General features: G+C 39.1%; 1 protein-coding gene across 1 annotated transcript; it reads right to left on the bottom strand.

Annotated features, from left to right (window-relative positions):
* Nucleotides 1-3981: 3981 nt before the first annotated feature.
* LOC106074369 (uncharacterized) lies at nucleotides 3982-7672 on the bottom strand. Its single transcript, XM_056021130.1, has 3 exons — nucleotides 7421-7672; nucleotides 6805-7094; nucleotides 3982-4750 (listed from the first exon to the last, which is right to left on the bottom strand). The coding sequence occupies exons 1-3, from the start codon at nucleotides 7670-7672 to the stop codon at nucleotides 3982-3984; spliced, it is 1311 nt and encodes a 436-aa protein (XP_055877105.1).
* Between the last annotated feature and the right edge of the window lie 10397 nt (nucleotides 7673-18069).

Here is an 18069-nt window from a genome sequence, read left to right as displayed (position 1 = left end):
ACTAGCGCTAGCCAGTGCCAATATGTAATCTACCTTGCTCTGACAAAGCCCTCATCATCTCCCTTTTACCTTCTCTGACCACCTGGGCAGGAAGACGAAGGGACGCGAGCGGACCAGTTTCCTGGTCTCCCAATTCACACCTTGACGCAATGTGTATCCCCGAGAAACTTTAGTCTCGATAAAACGGGGATTTCTTTCTCGATGACGCCAAATTGTCTACATCACATTTGCGGCTCATCGCCCCAACACCCTTGCCCATTCCCTCTCCAATCTTTATCTGAACAAACCTTTCGGTCCAGGAGTTCATTCTTTCTTGAGACCTGTTCGGGAGTGGACCATCCTCTCATCTACATATTATTATTCCTTTTTTTTTTTTACCTTAGATTGCTGGTATGTAACTTAGTAAAGTGCTTAAGAAACATTTTACTTAGTTGTTTGTATATATTTGTGAATTTAATTATTTGTGTATATATTGTAATAACTTAAGTGAGGCAACTCAACGAGGACATAGACGTTTATTTACATAGAGACATGACAAACACAAAGGGCATCTGCCTTGAGCACAGCATCTCCATACTGGCTCTCTCCTTGGGCGGAAATCGTTTGTCTCTTATGTCAACATCCGACTTGTCTGGTCACTGATAGTGCGCACCTTCTTTCTGCACTATCTTGGATGGCTGTGTGCATGGCAAAGTCATAACAATATATTTGTGTATTCCTTATGGATAATGTAAGTAGATTAATTTTATGCATATATTCTATATCATGACTTTTACTAAAAATCTCTCCACGAGGCTATGGTACATCCAATTTTTATACGACACCATTCCAAAAATTTTATTAACGGTATTAGATGCCTCTAGAGTTCTCTTTTTCTCTCACTTTATATACAAACAATCCGGAACAATCTGTTATAGATACTTAAAACTATTGCGATGTTTCGGAAATAAATTAAAGATTAATCAAATTTTCAATAGCTTTTAATTTTTTTTATTTTGGATGTTAACATGACGGATAGACAGACTGACAGACAAAACGCACAAAATGCGGCTTTAATCCTAATATATATATATATATATTGCTATAAATTTCCAGGAAAACACTCAACAGGTTAATGATAACATAGATAAGGATTTTAATGATTAAATAAATAACACATACAAACCACAGAATGTCAGTTTGTTTAAGATCTAGTTTGGTTCAGCTAAATAAGCCGGCATTTATTATCATGTTTCCATTTCCTTCTCCTATTGTTCCACGCTCGTGTGGAACAGTGTCTAGTGCGCACCATTTTTCTCAGTGCGGGAATAGAGTTACAACACTGCTCCCCCCCCCCTTCTCAAACCTGTTCGTCCCGAACAGAACCTATACCACCACAGTACTGATGAAGTCGATCCACATGGACTACCTTCAGCTTAGACCGGGGACTTTTCTGAATGCGGCACTCGACGTCGTTGATTCTTTTAATGATGCGGTATGGGCCTTCCCAGTCTCTATGAAGCTTTGGAGACCTGCCCTTTCGTCTCTGCGGATTGTACAGCCCCACCAGATTGTCCTCGTGGAACTCGGAGGCATTGGCCCGTTTGTCGTATCTTGTCTTCATTTGGTCACTGTTCATCTTGATATTTCTGCGGGCCAGAGCATGGGCTTCCTCCATTCGTTTTCGGAGATTAGTGACGTACTCCTTCGAAGTAGCTGGCTTATCACCTGGAACCCCGAATAGCAAGTCACATGGTAATCGCAGTTTTTGGCCAAACAACATCTTCGCTGGTGTATAATTTGTGGTGCCATGAATGAATCCCCTGTACGCCATGAGGAACATTGGGATATAGGTGTCCCAGTCATCTTGTCGTTCACTGGCGACCATCGTTAGGTGTTGTTCTAAAGTTCTGTTAAAGCGTTCCACCATTCCATTCGATTGGAGGTGTAGAGGTGTGGTGCGAGTCTTTTCAATGCAGAGTGTCCGGCACATCTCCTGAAAGACTCTGAATTCAAATTTTCGGCCCTGGTCTGGGTGTAACTCAATTGGAGCACCGTATCGACTTATCCAGTTCTCTACAAGGGTTTCCGCTACTGTGGTGGCTTCTCGATTAGGTATCGCATGTGCTTCAGGCCATTTAGTAAAATAGTCGATAATTACAAAGATGAACTTATTTCTTTTCTTGGTTTCAGAGAATTGCCCGGCAACATCGATTGCGATCCTTTCAGAGAATTGCCCGGCAACATCGATTGCAATCCTTTCAAAGGGGTTCCCAACGTTGTATTGTTGCATATGTCCTCTTGTTCTACGTAGCGGGCCCTTGGCTTCAGTACAGACATCGCACCTTCGGCACCGTTCTTCAACATCGTCCCGGTAACGGAACCAGTAAAACCGCTGGCGCACCTTCTCCAAAGTTTTGTTGACACCAAGATGGGAGCCACTGAAGCCATTATGCATCTCTTTCAGTACTTCCGACACCCTAACCTTAGGTAGCATCAGCTGAAAAAGCGATTGCTTGTCCCGTCTGGCGTTTCCCATACTCACCTTAGTGTGACAAGTCAAAAGCTTGCTGTCAGAGTCACTCTATTTTATCACAGCATTAATTATTATTACTTATTCTTTATTTATCTTATTTTAATTATTTCCCTGTTCTATCCCCAATTTCTTCACCCGCCCCACCTTTTCCTCTTCAGGCTAGACTTAGTCTACCATCTTCGAGATAGCTAGGCCGCGTCCTTTCACTTATCTGCCCTTGATTGGGGAAAGATAAACACACAGTCTCTTTGGTCTTACCCGCCGAATGTCTGACGGCCGCACTGGACACCACCTTGGGTGGAATGCAAGTCAATCTTTCTTCCCCCTTTCTCCCACGTCTCTCTTTGATCAAAGAGATTACTCGAGTCAACACGCCTCTCGACACTCCAAGGTGCGACTCCCATTTCGAGTCAAATTCACCCACGTGAGAGATAATCTTAAGCATAGGATATTTCTTGTTTCCGCCAGTCTCTACCAGGCCTTTAAAAGGTAGACTAATTCAGACCAGACCCGCTTATTTCTCTTTCGCTGGCAATCGAGTCTGGACTATTTCCTACATTCTTACTCTTAGAGGAATACCTGGTGGTAAGCCGAACTTAATCACAGTTCCATCTTAATTACTCTGTGTATATTTCTCACTAAATATTATCCTGTGTATTTTATTTTTTCATTTATATCAATTAGTGCATTGTGTACTTCTCACTGTCCCTCCCTCAGGTGTCTGCCTATTTATCGGATCAATTGCCTATTGCCTATTCAGCATTCAGTGCTATTCAGCACTGCACTCCTGCCTATTTAAATGCATACTTGTTATTGAGTATCATCTCCTGCCTACTTGGATCTACTCAACTACTTACTTGGTGCTATCGGCTCTACTTGCCTGCCTATTCGACAGCCAACCTGTCAACTTATTAGGTACGACGTCCCTGAGTCTGTGCGAGACGTCATAGCTACGCCAAACCCTCTGCAACTCACTGGACTTATCCTGTTATCTACGCTGCCCACGGCAGATCCGCTCTGCCCGCAGTACACTTGTGCCCACGGTAGCTGGCCACCAGCCCTACTGTGCCCACTACATATATCAGAACTTTGGATTGAGACTCCACAAGAACTGTAATCGGCGTCCCTCTATCGGCTAGAGCGCCACCTCCAACTGCAGCTGCGACATCAACAGGATAACCAGCTAAGTTCAGAAGACAAAGTGAAATACTCTGTTATTAAGTGCAAGAGTGATGATTAAATATAGTATTAATTAGAGATAGATGCAAACCCTCCCCCTTTTTTATTCTTCTATGTAAATATTTATGTAAATAAATATTCTTTAATTTTTAACTTTGTATCTCTCTCTCTCATTGCTTGTCTCGTTGCGTCCTGCTCCCGATTTATATGCTGACGGGTTGGTGTGTGATAGCTTCAAAAATAATCATCCCCTAGACATTAAACACGTCAAACACACGTCACTTTCGCTAACCTGTCACACTGAGGACACCGTTCACAATTTTTAAGGAGTCCCATTGGGCCCAATATGCCTTGGTAGCGGTTCCCCTATCAGAGATTTTTTGCCAATCTGGTCGTGGTTCATCTTCCATCATTAGGAGAATGGGAGCCAGATCTTCGTCTCTTAGCTGATCCTCTCGGATTTTTTCGTCCGACCACGGTCCGGAAGCTTCTACCCCAAGACAATGGCAATCGACGACCGCCTCCTTTTCTTCGACCTTTCTGCAGTGTTTGCATTCAGTTTTGCAAGGTCTTCGGGACAGCGCATCAGCATTCTGGTGAGTCTGTCCTTTTTGGTGCTGAATCTCAAAGTCATAGGTTTTCAGACGTTCTATCCACCTGGCGACTTGACCTTCGGGACTCTTAAAGGAAAGCAGCCATTGTAGAGAGGCGAGATCACTTCTAAGGGTGAAAGTTTGCCCACATAAGTATTTGTGGAAATGTTTTATGGCGTCCACAACGGCCAGAAGCTCACGTCTCGTGACGCAGTAGTTCCTTTCAGCCTTTGAAAAACTACGACTGAAATAGGCGATGACTCGTTCAGTTTCATCCACTTTTTGGGACAAGACTGCGCCTATTCCGGTACCACTTGCATCTGTGTCCAGTATGAATGTCGTGCCTGGTATAGGGTAGGCCAATATGGAAGATGAGGCAAGTGTGTTTTTCAGCCTTTCAAATGCCTGTTGACATTCCGTCGTCCAAATAAATTGCTTTTGTTCCGTTAGTAAATGAAGAGCCCTACAAATGTTGGAGAAATTAGGCACAAAACGTCTGTAATATGTACAAAACCCCAGAAAGCTTCTCAATTCATGAATATTCGTTGGGGTGGGTAGGCCATTGCCTTACTGCCTCAACCTTGTCCTGATGAGTGCTATCTCCGTCACCTGACACGATGTGTCCAAGATATTTTACACTCCTTCTAAACAAAGAGCACTTCTTTGGGTTGAGTTTCATCGCAGGGCCTCAAATTCTTTGAAACACATCCTTCAAATTTGCACGATGCTCTTCAAACGTCTTACCTAAAACGATAATGTCATCCAGATAGACAAGGCAGATGTTTCAGTAAAGTCCTCGTAAGACACGCTCCATCAATCGCTCAAAGGTTGCCGGAGCATTGCAGAGCCCAAAAGGCATTACAGGAAATTGCCAGAGACCGTTTACTGCAGAGAACGCCGTTTTCTCTCTATCTTCGGGATGCATTCCAACTTGCCAATACCCGCTTTTAAATCGAGAGTAGAGAATATCTGTGCTCCTGTAAGCGTGTAAAATGTGTCGTCAATTCTAGGTAGAGGATAACTGTCCTTATGGGTGACCTCGTTCAACGATCTATAATCTACACAGAATCGCATAGAACCATCTTTTTTTTCACTAAGACTATTGGTGAGCACCAAAGACTACTTGAGGGCTCAATGACTCCCTGTTGTCTCATGCATTCTATCATGTCCATAGCTTCTCGTTGTTTTGCCAGTGGAAGACGACGTGGTGGATGTCGAATTGGTCTAGTGTTTCCTGTGTCGATACGAGGTTGAACCGTATTCGTCCTCCCGCAATCTGTCTATCAGTCGGAAAAATATCACTAAACTCACAAATCAATTTTTCGGCACTGGCATATTGTTCATCCGATAAATTTGTCTTAATCTTCCCCAGGAGCTTTGTAATATACGGGTGGGCTGATGCAGTGCTGTCCCTGATGATGTTATCATCGCTGCAATTTTGTATCAGGTCGACCGTATAGCAAACAGCTATGATTCTGTCTTTTCTTAGTTTTTTTTTCACCCAAGCCAAGGTTCATAACAATCGACCATATAGCAAACAGCTATGATTCTGTCTTTTCTTAGTTTTTTTTTCACCCAAGCCAAGGTTCATAACAATCGACCGTATAGCAACCAGCTATGATTCTGTCTTTTCTTAGTATTTTTTTTCACCCAAGCCAAGGTTCATAACTCTAACAGTACTTTCTGATCTCTATCGATCATGACCAACGTCCTACCTACGGCAAATTCACTGTAGTTATCTTCCTTGCCCTCGACCAGTGCCGTTCTCGTTTTTTGTATGACCAGGCTCCAATTTTCCCCAAATAATTAATTCCGATTGTGCAGGCAAGCTCGTATCCTCTGTCAACATGATTCTTCTGATTCAATCATTCTCTTCCTCATCCTCGTCATTTAGTAAAGGAATCTCTACGTCCCCACACATCAAAGCTCTTCCGCCAATGTCAATAGAAAACCCGAATTTCCGCATAAAGTCGAGTCCTACAATGCAGTCATCGGTTATATTGGCGATAAGGAATTCATGAATGAATAACTGATTCCCGAGCTGAACTTTAACACTCGTCCATCCTTGTATAGGCATCAACTGACCACTGGCGGTTTTTAAGGAATATGAGTTAACTTTGGTTATAATGTTTTTGTTCACGACCTCCGGCCGAATGATTGATCAAGAAGCATCAGTGTCTAGCAGAAAACGATAATTTTCAGCACTGATTTTGCCTTCTACCTTCAAACTCTTATTCTGCCCTAGCACGGCGACTGGGATGACGGTTGCGGGGGCTCTTATTCTCTGCGTCGCCGGTTTCCTCCCCTTGAAGCCGGCGCATGATAGTTTCCCTGGTAGCCCCGGGAACCAGTTCGTGCATACATTTCTGATCTGTGATAGGTTCTGGTTTGTCGAGATCTTCGAGAGCAGCTTCTTTGAATATGGCCAAGTTCAACACAATTCCAACATCGTACAGGGGCCCTGGGTTGATCTTCTGGTATCCGGGTTGTTCGCCTTTCGTCCAGTGTCTCTGTTACCCTTCTGACAAGTTGTGCGAATTCTTCCTCCTTGACGTCCAGGCTTCGGCCCTGGTGAGTGCCCCAGATGCGTCTTTGACAGCCTCGTATGACAGAGCGTAAACTCGGGCTTCGCTAGCCCTGCGTTTACCACTAAATCTTGTGGATTTCTTCAACTTAGGGTCTCGAAGCTCATCAATGAAAGCGTCTATTATGATGACTTCCAGGATATCTTGTGCGGCTGTTGGGTCAGGCAAATGTGCGAGGCGTTCGATGTCTGTCTCTAGCTCCTGTAGTGTTTCATCGGGGCGCTGTTGTCAGGTTTTTAGTTGCACTCGATAGACTTCTTGCAAATGTTCATCCCCGTAACGGAGTTCCATGGCTTGGACAAGAGCGGCAAAATCCTGCTGGTTCGGTAGAGACAGAAGCAATGCGGAGACTTTTCCTCTTAGAGATAACACAAGGGCGGTGGCTTTCTCTTCCTCACTGTTCCATTTGTTAACTTTTGCCGCTGCCTCAAATTGCTTCTTATACACGGACCAGGACACGGAACCATAAAAAACGGAGGGCTTCATTTTCTTGGAGACTTCAGGTACAAATCACGTCATATCAGCATCTGGTACATTTCTGTGCTTACGTTGAGCTTGTATCTTATTTCGTCGATGACTTTCTCCACTGCGTCGACCCTCTGATTCATCTGTTCGTCAATATTGGTGATTCTCTCCTCCACAGCTTGTACACATTGGTTCATAGCCAATAACTCGGTTTTGATTCCCGATTCCATGACATCTGTCTTGGAGTCCATGGCATCTATCTTGTCATTGGTGTTTCCTAGCCCAGAGTTCAACTGTTCGCGCATAGAACCAATATTTTCGAGCACAGCTCCCATCTGTTCTTTGCTGAGAATTCATCTTTTCAAGTACAGCTGCCATCTGTTGTTACATATATTCCATATCTGGTTCGACTTCAAAAAGATAAGTGTCCGGATCTGCTTCTTCCTCCATTAAAGCCTCCCATAGGCGTGCCTGTAGGGTCTCCTTATTTCCAATTGTCTTCAGACTGTGAGCAGGTCAGGAGGCGCTGAGTGGAGACCTTTTCTCTGCTCAACATAAAAATTTTAACAGTAGGCAGATGTTAGCTCTACTGGGTGGGCTCAATCTGTGACACCTCAGTTTACGACCAAGGGGCTAGAGTCGCCTAAGTAACCAGACATATTAACCAAACTAACTGAAAGCACCAACGAAACTTTACTTGAAATCAAAAAAGACAAAATGAAACTTTATTTACATAAAAATAAATCAATAATAAAATATAATATATACACTAAAACCCAAACAACTAATAGTAAACTAATCCAACCACTAACTAAACCCCTCTCAATCTACACCACTACAAACACAAACAAACTAACCAAACCAACTATCTAACACAAACTGATGAAACCAACTATCTAACTAAGTCACTGTACAACTACTACACTAGACCTAGAATAGATCTACACAAACACACTACAATAAACTAGTCTAGATCTACAATATTCTACTACTACAACCAACCCATAACTAAAACTAAAATAAGAACACCTTAGTACCTATACACTAAGAACAGACTAAGCCACTAGTTCTAAGCCAACTAAGGCAACACTACAAAAACAAAATCAAAACAACACTAGTCTCACTAGATTCCCTAGATCTACAGAAGCAATAACAATATTAATATCAGTAATAAATGCAGCAGAGGTTATAGCAGCTTAAAGCAGCAATAACACAACAGTTATATTCAGCAGTTAAAACAGCAGCTATATTCAGCAGAGTAATACTCAATAGCAGTAATAATAGCAGCTAGATCTATATTCAGCAGTTAAAACAGCAGTAATAATAGCCTGCAATACATACATGCAAAACTATAAATACAAAATCATATATTCTATTAGATATTGAACACTCAAAGCAGGACTGATGGACGCCGCCATCTTTAAATCAACATGCTCAAAACATGAACTGCCAACTAGAAAATAAAACTAAATTAAAATATATCTAGCATATTTACACATAGTGTGATAGATCTAGTAAAAGAAAATATAAAATAGTTATACACTTACAGGCCGTCCCAGGTACAAAAATATAGAAATGATTAAATAAGTATATGCCAGATCACTAAGATCATCAACTGTCACACAGACAGTGATATACTTTATTGACCGCTGGTCAACTGTACAAGATGTAGCCTGGATTTAACTATTTATACTACCCGCCCTAACCCATATAAAAATATGCGGAAGTACAATTATAAAATCTGACACTAACCTATAAAAAAGAATATACAGAACAGCTATAGCCTATAAAAATACACACAAAAAAAGCTCTGGGAGCGCAAGCTAACAAGACCTCGGTCACGGAGTTCCCGCTTCAGTTCCTTCATAAGCGTTTTCGTGGTAGCCATTATAAATCCCACTTCTGAAACCTATTGCTATAAATTTCCTGGAAAACAACCAACAGGTTAATGATAAAATAGATAAGGATTTTAATGATTAAATAAATAATACACACAAACCACAGAATGCCAGTTTGTTCTAGATCTAGTTTGGTTCAACGAAATAAGCCGGCATTTACTATCAAGTCTCCATTTCCTTCTCCTATTGTTCCACGCTCGTCTGGAACAGTGTCTAGTGCGCACCATGTATCTCAGTGCGGGAATAGAGTTACAACAATATCTATATTATAAAGTAGAATGTGTGGTGTATGGATGTATGTTACTTATAGACATCAAAACCGCTTGACCAATCTTGATAAAACTAGGCAGGAATGTTCCTTGGGTACTAACTTAGACCGTAGTGTATGTATTGTAGCCCTAAAACAAACTTAAAAAAAAAAAGTTGTTCGACTCTATTAAAGCTATAGTATTTATGGATCTAGGCTTTGTTTACAATGTTGACATAAGAAGAGATCGAAAGGATTTAGACCTAGATCTAATTTTAAGAAATACACTTTGCGCAGATAGTTTTTGCTTTGACACATGAAAATACAAAAGAAGATCCATTGATTTCATTATATAATAAAATTAACCTTCAATTTTGTGTTTCAAAAGCATTTTTTACATAAATTAGTTCCTGATATCTGTAATTATAGATTTCCTGGCGAACATCCTTTCATTAGACAATACCGTAATGAATCGCGTACTAAAAATTAATTCGTTTAATTGTTTACATACTAATTATAGTCCATTCATTTCATATTTTGATCAAATAAACATTCAAACTTGGTTTTCTAAAGCATTTTAAAGAGACTACATTCGTTTACGAAAGCTGCGAAGCCGAGTTGAGATAGGCCTAGATCTATATTCATTCATGAATAGCGTACTAAAATTTATTTCGTTTAATTGTTCACTTTATAATCCCATTCATTTAACAAAGCTATCGCTCTTTTCGTTTTTAATAGATATGAATGCGCAAACCTAATTTTATTTTTGTAGCGAAAGAGAAAAAACTTGAAAGGATAATTAGCAAAGTTTAACATACATCTAAATCCAATCCACTAGATTAGTAAACAAAAACTTAGGCCCGCAGGCCGCGGGTAATGTCAGGCTAGTATATATATATATATATATATATATATATGAACTCAGTACACTAGAGACTATGAACCCTCGTTAAATCTCTCGTGTTAATAAAAACCTTTTTTTGTTTCTAGCCCATTGTGACGTAATGGATTTTTTTTTCTTTGGCGTCATATGAATGAATTCTTTAAATTTAATGCTGAAATAAAAACTCGGTGCATCAATGTCTATGAACCCTTGATAACTGGCTCGTATTGATGAGATATTTTTTAGTCTAACTAGCCGTGTGACGTAGTGGATTTTTTTACTTAGACGTCATATGGAATGAATTCTTCAAATGAAATGCTAAAATAACTCGGTATAGTAATGTTTATTAAAACTCGTTAACTGACTCGCATTTTTGAAAAAAAGGTATGATAGCTTGATTTAGATTTAATCTAAATTTTAAAAAATAGATCTAGATTTTTTTACAGTATATCTAGATTTTTAAAACTAGATCTGGATTTATATTCTAATTAAAATCGTTGTAAAGTTTAGATCTAGAATTTCTAGGTCTAGTTTAGACTGATATAGATCAAGATACAGAATTTCAATTTCTAGACTTAAAGTGTAGATTTTGATTTCCAAACGTCTAGATCAATAATATAACTAATCTACTATTTTTAAATTTAATGATGCATTCAGTCTATTGATAGTCTAGGATTTTTATTGCATAAATCCAATCTAAATTACATCTAAATTATTCCAAATTTATATTATAGGCCAGGCATGTCAAACTGGTTAAGGTGTATGGGCCGCATAAAAACTTACTATGGCCTGAGGGGCCGCAGCCAAAAATCAGTTGCAAAACAGCTTACTAGTTTTATGTAAATTAGAAAAAATACAATAGAATTCAATAATTAATGGCATACATGTCCCTTAGCTAAATTTGTAGTACAATTTGGTAATTAAAATTTACTATGATTGCGCATTTTTTTTGTCCTGATGCGTGACATCTTTCTGGGATACATGTTTATTAATATCGGGTGGAAGTTTGTTTGCCACTGACACTATCATCACTGACGACAAATTTTGATCAGATAATCTCAAACGGTGAGGTGATTTGTAGCCATCATTATAGAAAAGAACTGCTCACAGAGATCATTGCTTGCAAAAATAGCTAGAATTTTGGCTGCAATTTTCCGCAATTCTACGTACCGTTGAGGTAAATAACTAAATTTTGGTGCAGCCATTTCTTTATACTTTGCTTTCAACAAAGAATCTGACGGCTATTCTATCAGCTCTAGTTGCACATTACCAGCAGCATTTTCAGAAGCAAATAAAAATGGAGATAAAAACAACCAAAATTCTTGCTCGTATCAAACGAAGTCATGAAAACGGCCAGTGGAAGCATCTATTAACGATTCAAGGTGTAAGACATATTTACCAAATGTTGTAGCCGTATTTAAATCTTTTTAGTTCCAGACACGTTGAGAAGTCAAACTAGATTTTCTCTTCAATATTTTGTTTATCTACAGTCATAATTTCACATGATCGCACGCAGTTGTGACAATTTAGTCTTTACATTAAAGTTTCAAATTCTTGCAGGTGACCAGTGAGATCAATTGCAAATGCCAAATCATGAAGCCATATGTTCAACCGGTTCACTTTTCATGTTCAGAAACAATACAATTTCTTCACCCAGTACAACATATATCTTCAATTATTTATGACAGGAGAGCCAGCAATTTGTCATTCAGAAACATTGAAAATTGGCGATGATTTAAGCCACGGGCACGAATAAAATTGATATTGACTGAAACGAGTCTTATGACATGTTGGAATTGTAATTGCTTTGTGCGTTATGTTTCTTGGTGAATGATGCAAATGAGCAAATTTAAAATTAGCATTAGTCTCTCTTATTTCTGCAAGTAGCTTTACATCAAAACCATTTCATAATGGTTAGTGCGCCATCCGTTGTTAGACTATCTAGCTTTACCAAAGGTAAATTGTACTGCAATATCACCTGTTATTTCTCAAAAACATACAAGCTTGTTGTGGCGTTATGCATAGAACAACTAGCTCCTCGTGTATCTCAAAATTCCTGTCACGCGAGCTGATTGACATGTCCTGTATTCTATCTGCCAAAGTGTTCCTAGTTATGTCTATTACTTTGAATACTTTCACCTTTTCTGGACAAAATACTATTTTTCAATTTAAGTAGCTTATTTTCCAGCTTAATAGTTTAACATTATTTTGATAATTTTTGAGGGGGCCAAGCGGGCCGCATGCAAGGTGTTCGCGGGCCGCATGCGGCCCCCGAACGCCGTGTTTGACATGCCTGTTATAGGCCTAAATCTAGATCTAGTAGATATAGATCTTAAGAGTGCTAAATCAGAAGTCTAGTTTATGTAGATCTACATCCTTATTCTAGTTCCGTTTAAATGAAAATGCCAATAGCTCTGATGATAACTGCTAAGACATCGAAGTACAAGCACGATACATCTATTCTTTTCTATTTTTTTTTTCAATTACAAATCAATTCTGAAAGATTCTCTAAAATCGCTCGTCTGACATATTGAACATATCCGGTAGATGCCATGCGGTAATGTGTAATATATCTCTTTATCTCTATTAGTTTGTAACCAGTTTGTTATTAAGTTAAGAGCAATGTCTGGTAGTGCGGTTAGCGTGCTGAACTGATTATCTCGACGGCCCGGGTTGTTTGTTTGTTTGCTTTACATGTTTCGGATCTTCCTTCAGAGTTGAAGATAGTATACTTCCTAGTCCAAACCTCCAGCAGGACGACGGGGGATGGGAGCGGGCAGGTTTTGAATTAGGGACCATCGATAAATCTTAATGACAGTTCAGCGCGCAAACAGCACCACCAGGCAGGGCTCATACCCTGCTCGCTGCCATCCTCCGTCGTCCAGCGAGAAGTTAATTATTTTAAATTTATAAGAAACATCTGTAACATTTAAAACAGAACAAAAAACATTTTTTACATCGGCAAATGAATCTTTGAAACATTATTACTTTTGACCATCAAAATTAAATCACGTCTTGAATATTCCTTTCGAATAGGCGGATCCGACTGGGATCCGACTCCAACTGGGGACGCCTCTGAGTTTGTGTGATAACACAAACTCTCTTTGTAATCTTTTGGTTTTTTAAAAATAATTTACATTAACATAATTATTTTCTTTTACTCATTCAATTCTTATCGTCAAATTATCTACACATTTTATTTTCTATACAAGGGTTATCATTCCTTAGCTACATTGTTTTTTTTCCCAATATCTTCTATTTAAAAACAAAACTGATAACTTGATTTTTTTTTATTGATTGATTCATGTGTTGTCATTGAGCATGACGATTGGATTGGATTGGAAGTAGACGAAAATATATTTTAAAAATGAAAACAACATTATCACAGAAAGATACCGAGGGAGTTAATGTAAGCGTTTTCATAAAGGAGAGTAACGTTGTAGCATTCCCACCGCTACCGTCCCTTCTCTGCATAACTGATGTGGAGATGAGGATCGGAGAATGTATTCTTTGGAGATTAAGAGAATGAAACGGCCTCGTTTTTCTCTTTCATGACTTTGTGCAATTAAATGTTGCTATTCTAAAATTAAATGTTTAGCACTACATCTACTAAAGAGAATTTGTTTATAAATATCATTACTAAATTATATTGTTCATTTCTATTGTATTTTTATGCAAAATTATATATATCCTAAGTACCGGTAAATCTCAAGGTACTATATACCACACATTACAATCTTCCACTCTCTAACCTCATTATATATAACAATTAAATTATAAAATAATTTTAATTATAACATACCTTTAATTGTAAAATACTTTATTTATAAAATACCGGTACCTTTTATTTTAAAATACCTTTAATTTTAAAGTACCTGTTCTTTTGCTTCTCTAAATCTTTCATAATTTAGCCATTCGTTTGGTACATCAGCTCCAGCCAATAATAATTAAATACTTTCCATAGTATGCCTTCTTCACACATTCTCCTTTTTAAATGCTGACATTGACTCGAATACTTGTTTTCTGAGAGATAAACAATTTTAACATCATTTTTGATTCACTGACATAATTTACTGAGCTATGGTTTTTTTTTATATCCTTGTAGATTCAAATTAAGGTCGTTGAAGTGAAAAATCCTTTTTTCATTATACATAAGTGCTCTCATGCAGCTTATCTGTCTCTTTAAGAAACTCGACTACACTATTGTTCACTTTTCAAATGCTTCTGATTACGAGTTCTATTCAACGAAAACGCATCTAACAATGAAGAATGAGATCACCAGATTCCTTATCGAACAGTTCAGAATATTCTCTGGACTCTCTTCTGTATAATCCTTTTATTAATCCACGCTTAAAGCTCCAGCAGAAATGCAAAAATATGGGGGACAGTGCATTGTTAACAGAATGACTGATCTCTTAAATCTCTGTTGGCGAACTTCTAAAGTCCCAGAGGACTGGCAAAAGGGAGTGATTGTAAAGCTTCCAAAAAAGGGCAACTTGGCAGACTGTAACAACTGGAGGGGCATTACTCTCCTCTCTGTCCCAGGCAAAGTTTTCAGCACTGTTTTGTTGAGACGGCTTCAACAGTCTGTAGATGAAAGGCTCAGAGAAGAACAAGCAGGTTTCCGAAGAGGCAGATCATGTACAGAGCAGATTTTCGTTTTACGAAATATCATAGAACAAAGTCTTGAGTACCAACAACGGCTAACGATCAGTTTCGTGGACTTCAAAAAAGCGTTTGATAGTGTCCAACGAGAATCACTATGGAAAATAGTTAGAGAATACGGTATACCAGAAAAATTCGTCCAGATCCTACGACACCTTTACAGTCAGTCTAGTTGCTGCATTAAAACAGAAGAGGGAACAACAGAGTTTTTTACAATCGAGACAGGTGTGAGACAGGGGTGCATCTTATCTCCCTTCCTTTTCCTCCTAGCCATCGACTACATAATGAGGAGAGCAATGAACCAGACTGCCTTTGGTATTCCATGGCATGAACAACTCCAATTGACGGACTTGGACTTTGCTGATGATGTTGCACTACTCGGGGCTACAAATAAATGCATTCAAGAAATGACGGAGAGCCTAGACAGAGAGGCACACAAAATTGGCCTCCGCATAAACTTGGATAAGACTAAAATTATGCGAGTGGGATATAAGGCAAATGGTGTCCCCGTCAGACTTGGCGAGTCAAAGCTTGAAGAGCTGGACAAGTTCACGTACCTTGGCAGCATCATAACAAATGATGGAGATGCTTACCATGATGTAGCGTGCCGAATAGGAAAGGCAGGGAGCATTTTCCAAAGGCTGCAGCCTATTTGGACTAGCCAAGCCATTGGACTCGAGACAAAAATACACCTTCTCAACACAATCGTCATTCCAACTGCTACATATGCATGTGAGACATGGAAGTCATCTGTCAAAATTGAGAAAAGACTAAATGTGGCTCAACAGAGATGGCTGAGACGGATTTTGGGAGTCAGTTACACAGACTGGATCTCAAACAAGGAAATCCTTTGCCGAACTGGGAGTCGAACACTTAGTGAGGTTGTGACTGAGCGTCGCATGAGGTTTGCGGGACATGTTCTACGTCAAAATGAATTACGCACACCAAGAGTTGCGATAACATGGAAGCCAAAACGAGGAAAGCGCAAACAGGGACGTCCTCGTATTACCTGGCGACACACCTTCATGGAGGACCTCAGAACAGTGGACACCAGATGGGAAGAGGCTTCAGACATTGCCAGTGACAGATCATTATGGAGACAGCTTGCCGCCCAATGCGCCGAACGGCGCGGGAGGACCTAAGTACTAAGTAAAGCTCCAGCAACTGTAACAGTACAGATACTTGGGAGTTTCCTCAAATTTTATTTCTGATTTTCCACAAATTGACGCAAAGCCAATCAGTTCTTCAAAGATGTTAAAATTACCATTAATTCATTTTATAAACAATGCTTATTTTGTCAACATCACAAATGCTAAAAGAATCGTTTAAAGATAATGTAAAGATATAGCATGAATGAATTAATTCAGATACATTACGACAATGTTCCCCAACAGTGGCGTCATTAGGGGAGTCCGGAGGGTTCGGTCCGCATCGGGTGACACCCATCAGGGGGATGACACCCAAGTGGAAAAATATGAACTATTGCAAAAGCACAGTCACTTGTGCACTTGTGACAGTGGCTAGGTACCGAAAAATCTTAATATCATGTTTAATATATAGAGCTAGATTTTAATTGCAATTCCAACAAAATACACAAAACATTAGTTGCTGACAAGGTGTGCGGAGGCGTTTTGTTTTGAAGGACAAAAAAAAATATTTTATTTATTTTGTAGTTATAAATTCATATGTTGTTACTTTTGAATCCTGCTAATCGTACCACACAGGGACGCAATCATTTGGGCCCTCTTCACCCGCTAGTCCGATTACATGAACATGTCCTATGCTAGGGACGTGCTATATTTTATGTAACATTAAATGTTTTATAACTTGACGTGAAATGTGCAATTTACACGTGTACACGATTTTAACCCAATACAATATGGTAGTTTATAAGCGAAACATAAATTGATAAGGAAAATGAGCAGTAAAATTTTAAAGAATCTCCCCAGTGTTATCTGACTTGTTTTCTTGATGGACTTCACTTGAACTTTCCTGATTTCCCGATACAATGCCAGCAACAACTGCAGAGTTACTTTCGTCGTACCATTGAATCTCCATGTCGATGGATCAGGATTTTGTGTAACTTTCAACCTGTTGAAGTTCCACGTTTCCGACTTTTTGTCTTTTTTTTTTTGTCTTCGCTCTCTTAGGTCCGATAATGGAGATAATAAAACACGTTTATAATAGCATTCATTTGACTACGTTAGGATTCGGTGTGAATAAATGGTATTGCAATTAAGCAGCTTTGTATGTATTAATCAAGGTAGAACTACATGGCTACCAATGTTTAATAGAGACGTGAGCAAGAAGATCTATTTAAAAGATTTTTTTCACGAAGTCATTTCTAGTCGTCTACCTTTTACGTCTAAAAGGAAAAATATTTCACCTGTAACGTAGGATAACGATGATACTATTATGTGAACAGAATAGCCTCGTATGTGTTTCAAATTTCAGTATCAACCCTTTCGACACTTTTTTAGTTACATTTTATTGGATATGCAATCGTGCTATTAGTAATTGTATTGCACACGCCAAAAGAATACATTTTGAAGGTCAGCAATCCATGATGAAAAAAACGCTCTGTCCAGGATACCCCTGAAGTAATTAGCAGACCCCCTAGCTGAAAAAGAGGAAAGCGAAAACATTTTTTCAAAGACAGCGATGTACAAACTCGGTGCTATTCCCTGCATAATAAAGCCGAAAGTACGGGCGTATGAGAGATAGAGAGTTTAGTCAGTTGATGAAGTTGAGTCAAGAAGAGAACTTAGCGATGTGACCATGTAACAATTGAAGTTAGAAAGTCAAGAAAGTAATAATGTAGTAAGAGAGTTCATAGTCATGTATAGAATATAAATATATTGCTATGACTCTACATTGCGCACTGTCATTTGGCGCGATATTGTGTACCATAGGACACGATGGAGAAACAGAGGAGAGATGGAAAACAAGAAGGCCTGAGATGTGATTATTAGTTTGGCTCTAGATGTAGTTTATAATTGATTATTAAACGTTCTGTTTTATAATTCTTTCGTTGAGGTT

The sequence above is a fragment of the Biomphalaria glabrata genome, chromosome 2 (genome assembly GCF_947242115.1).
Source record: "Biomphalaria glabrata chromosome 2, xgBioGlab47.1, whole genome shotgun sequence".
Taxonomy (NCBI): domain Eukaryota; kingdom Metazoa; phylum Mollusca; class Gastropoda; family Planorbidae; genus Biomphalaria; species Biomphalaria glabrata.
Note: the sequence above shows the minus strand (reverse complement) of the source record. Positions and strands in the feature narration are given on the sequence as shown.

What these genes read in the sequence shown, in the direction of transcription:
- LOC106074369 (XM_056021130.1), bottom strand. Translation starts at nt 7,672, where the DNA reads ATGGGAGCTGTGCTCGAAAATATTGGTTCTATGCGCGAACAGTTGAAC. An exon ending in AAATAAGATACAAGCTCAAC is followed by an intron (nt 7,095 to 7,420) that starts GTAAGCACAGAA and finishes ACCTGACAACAG; the next exon opens with CGCCCCGATGAAACACTACA. An exon ending in TCGCACAACTTGTCAGAAGG is followed by an intron (nt 4,751 to 6,804) that starts GTAACAGAGACA and finishes CAACATTTGTAG; the next exon opens with GGCTCTTCATTTACTAACGG.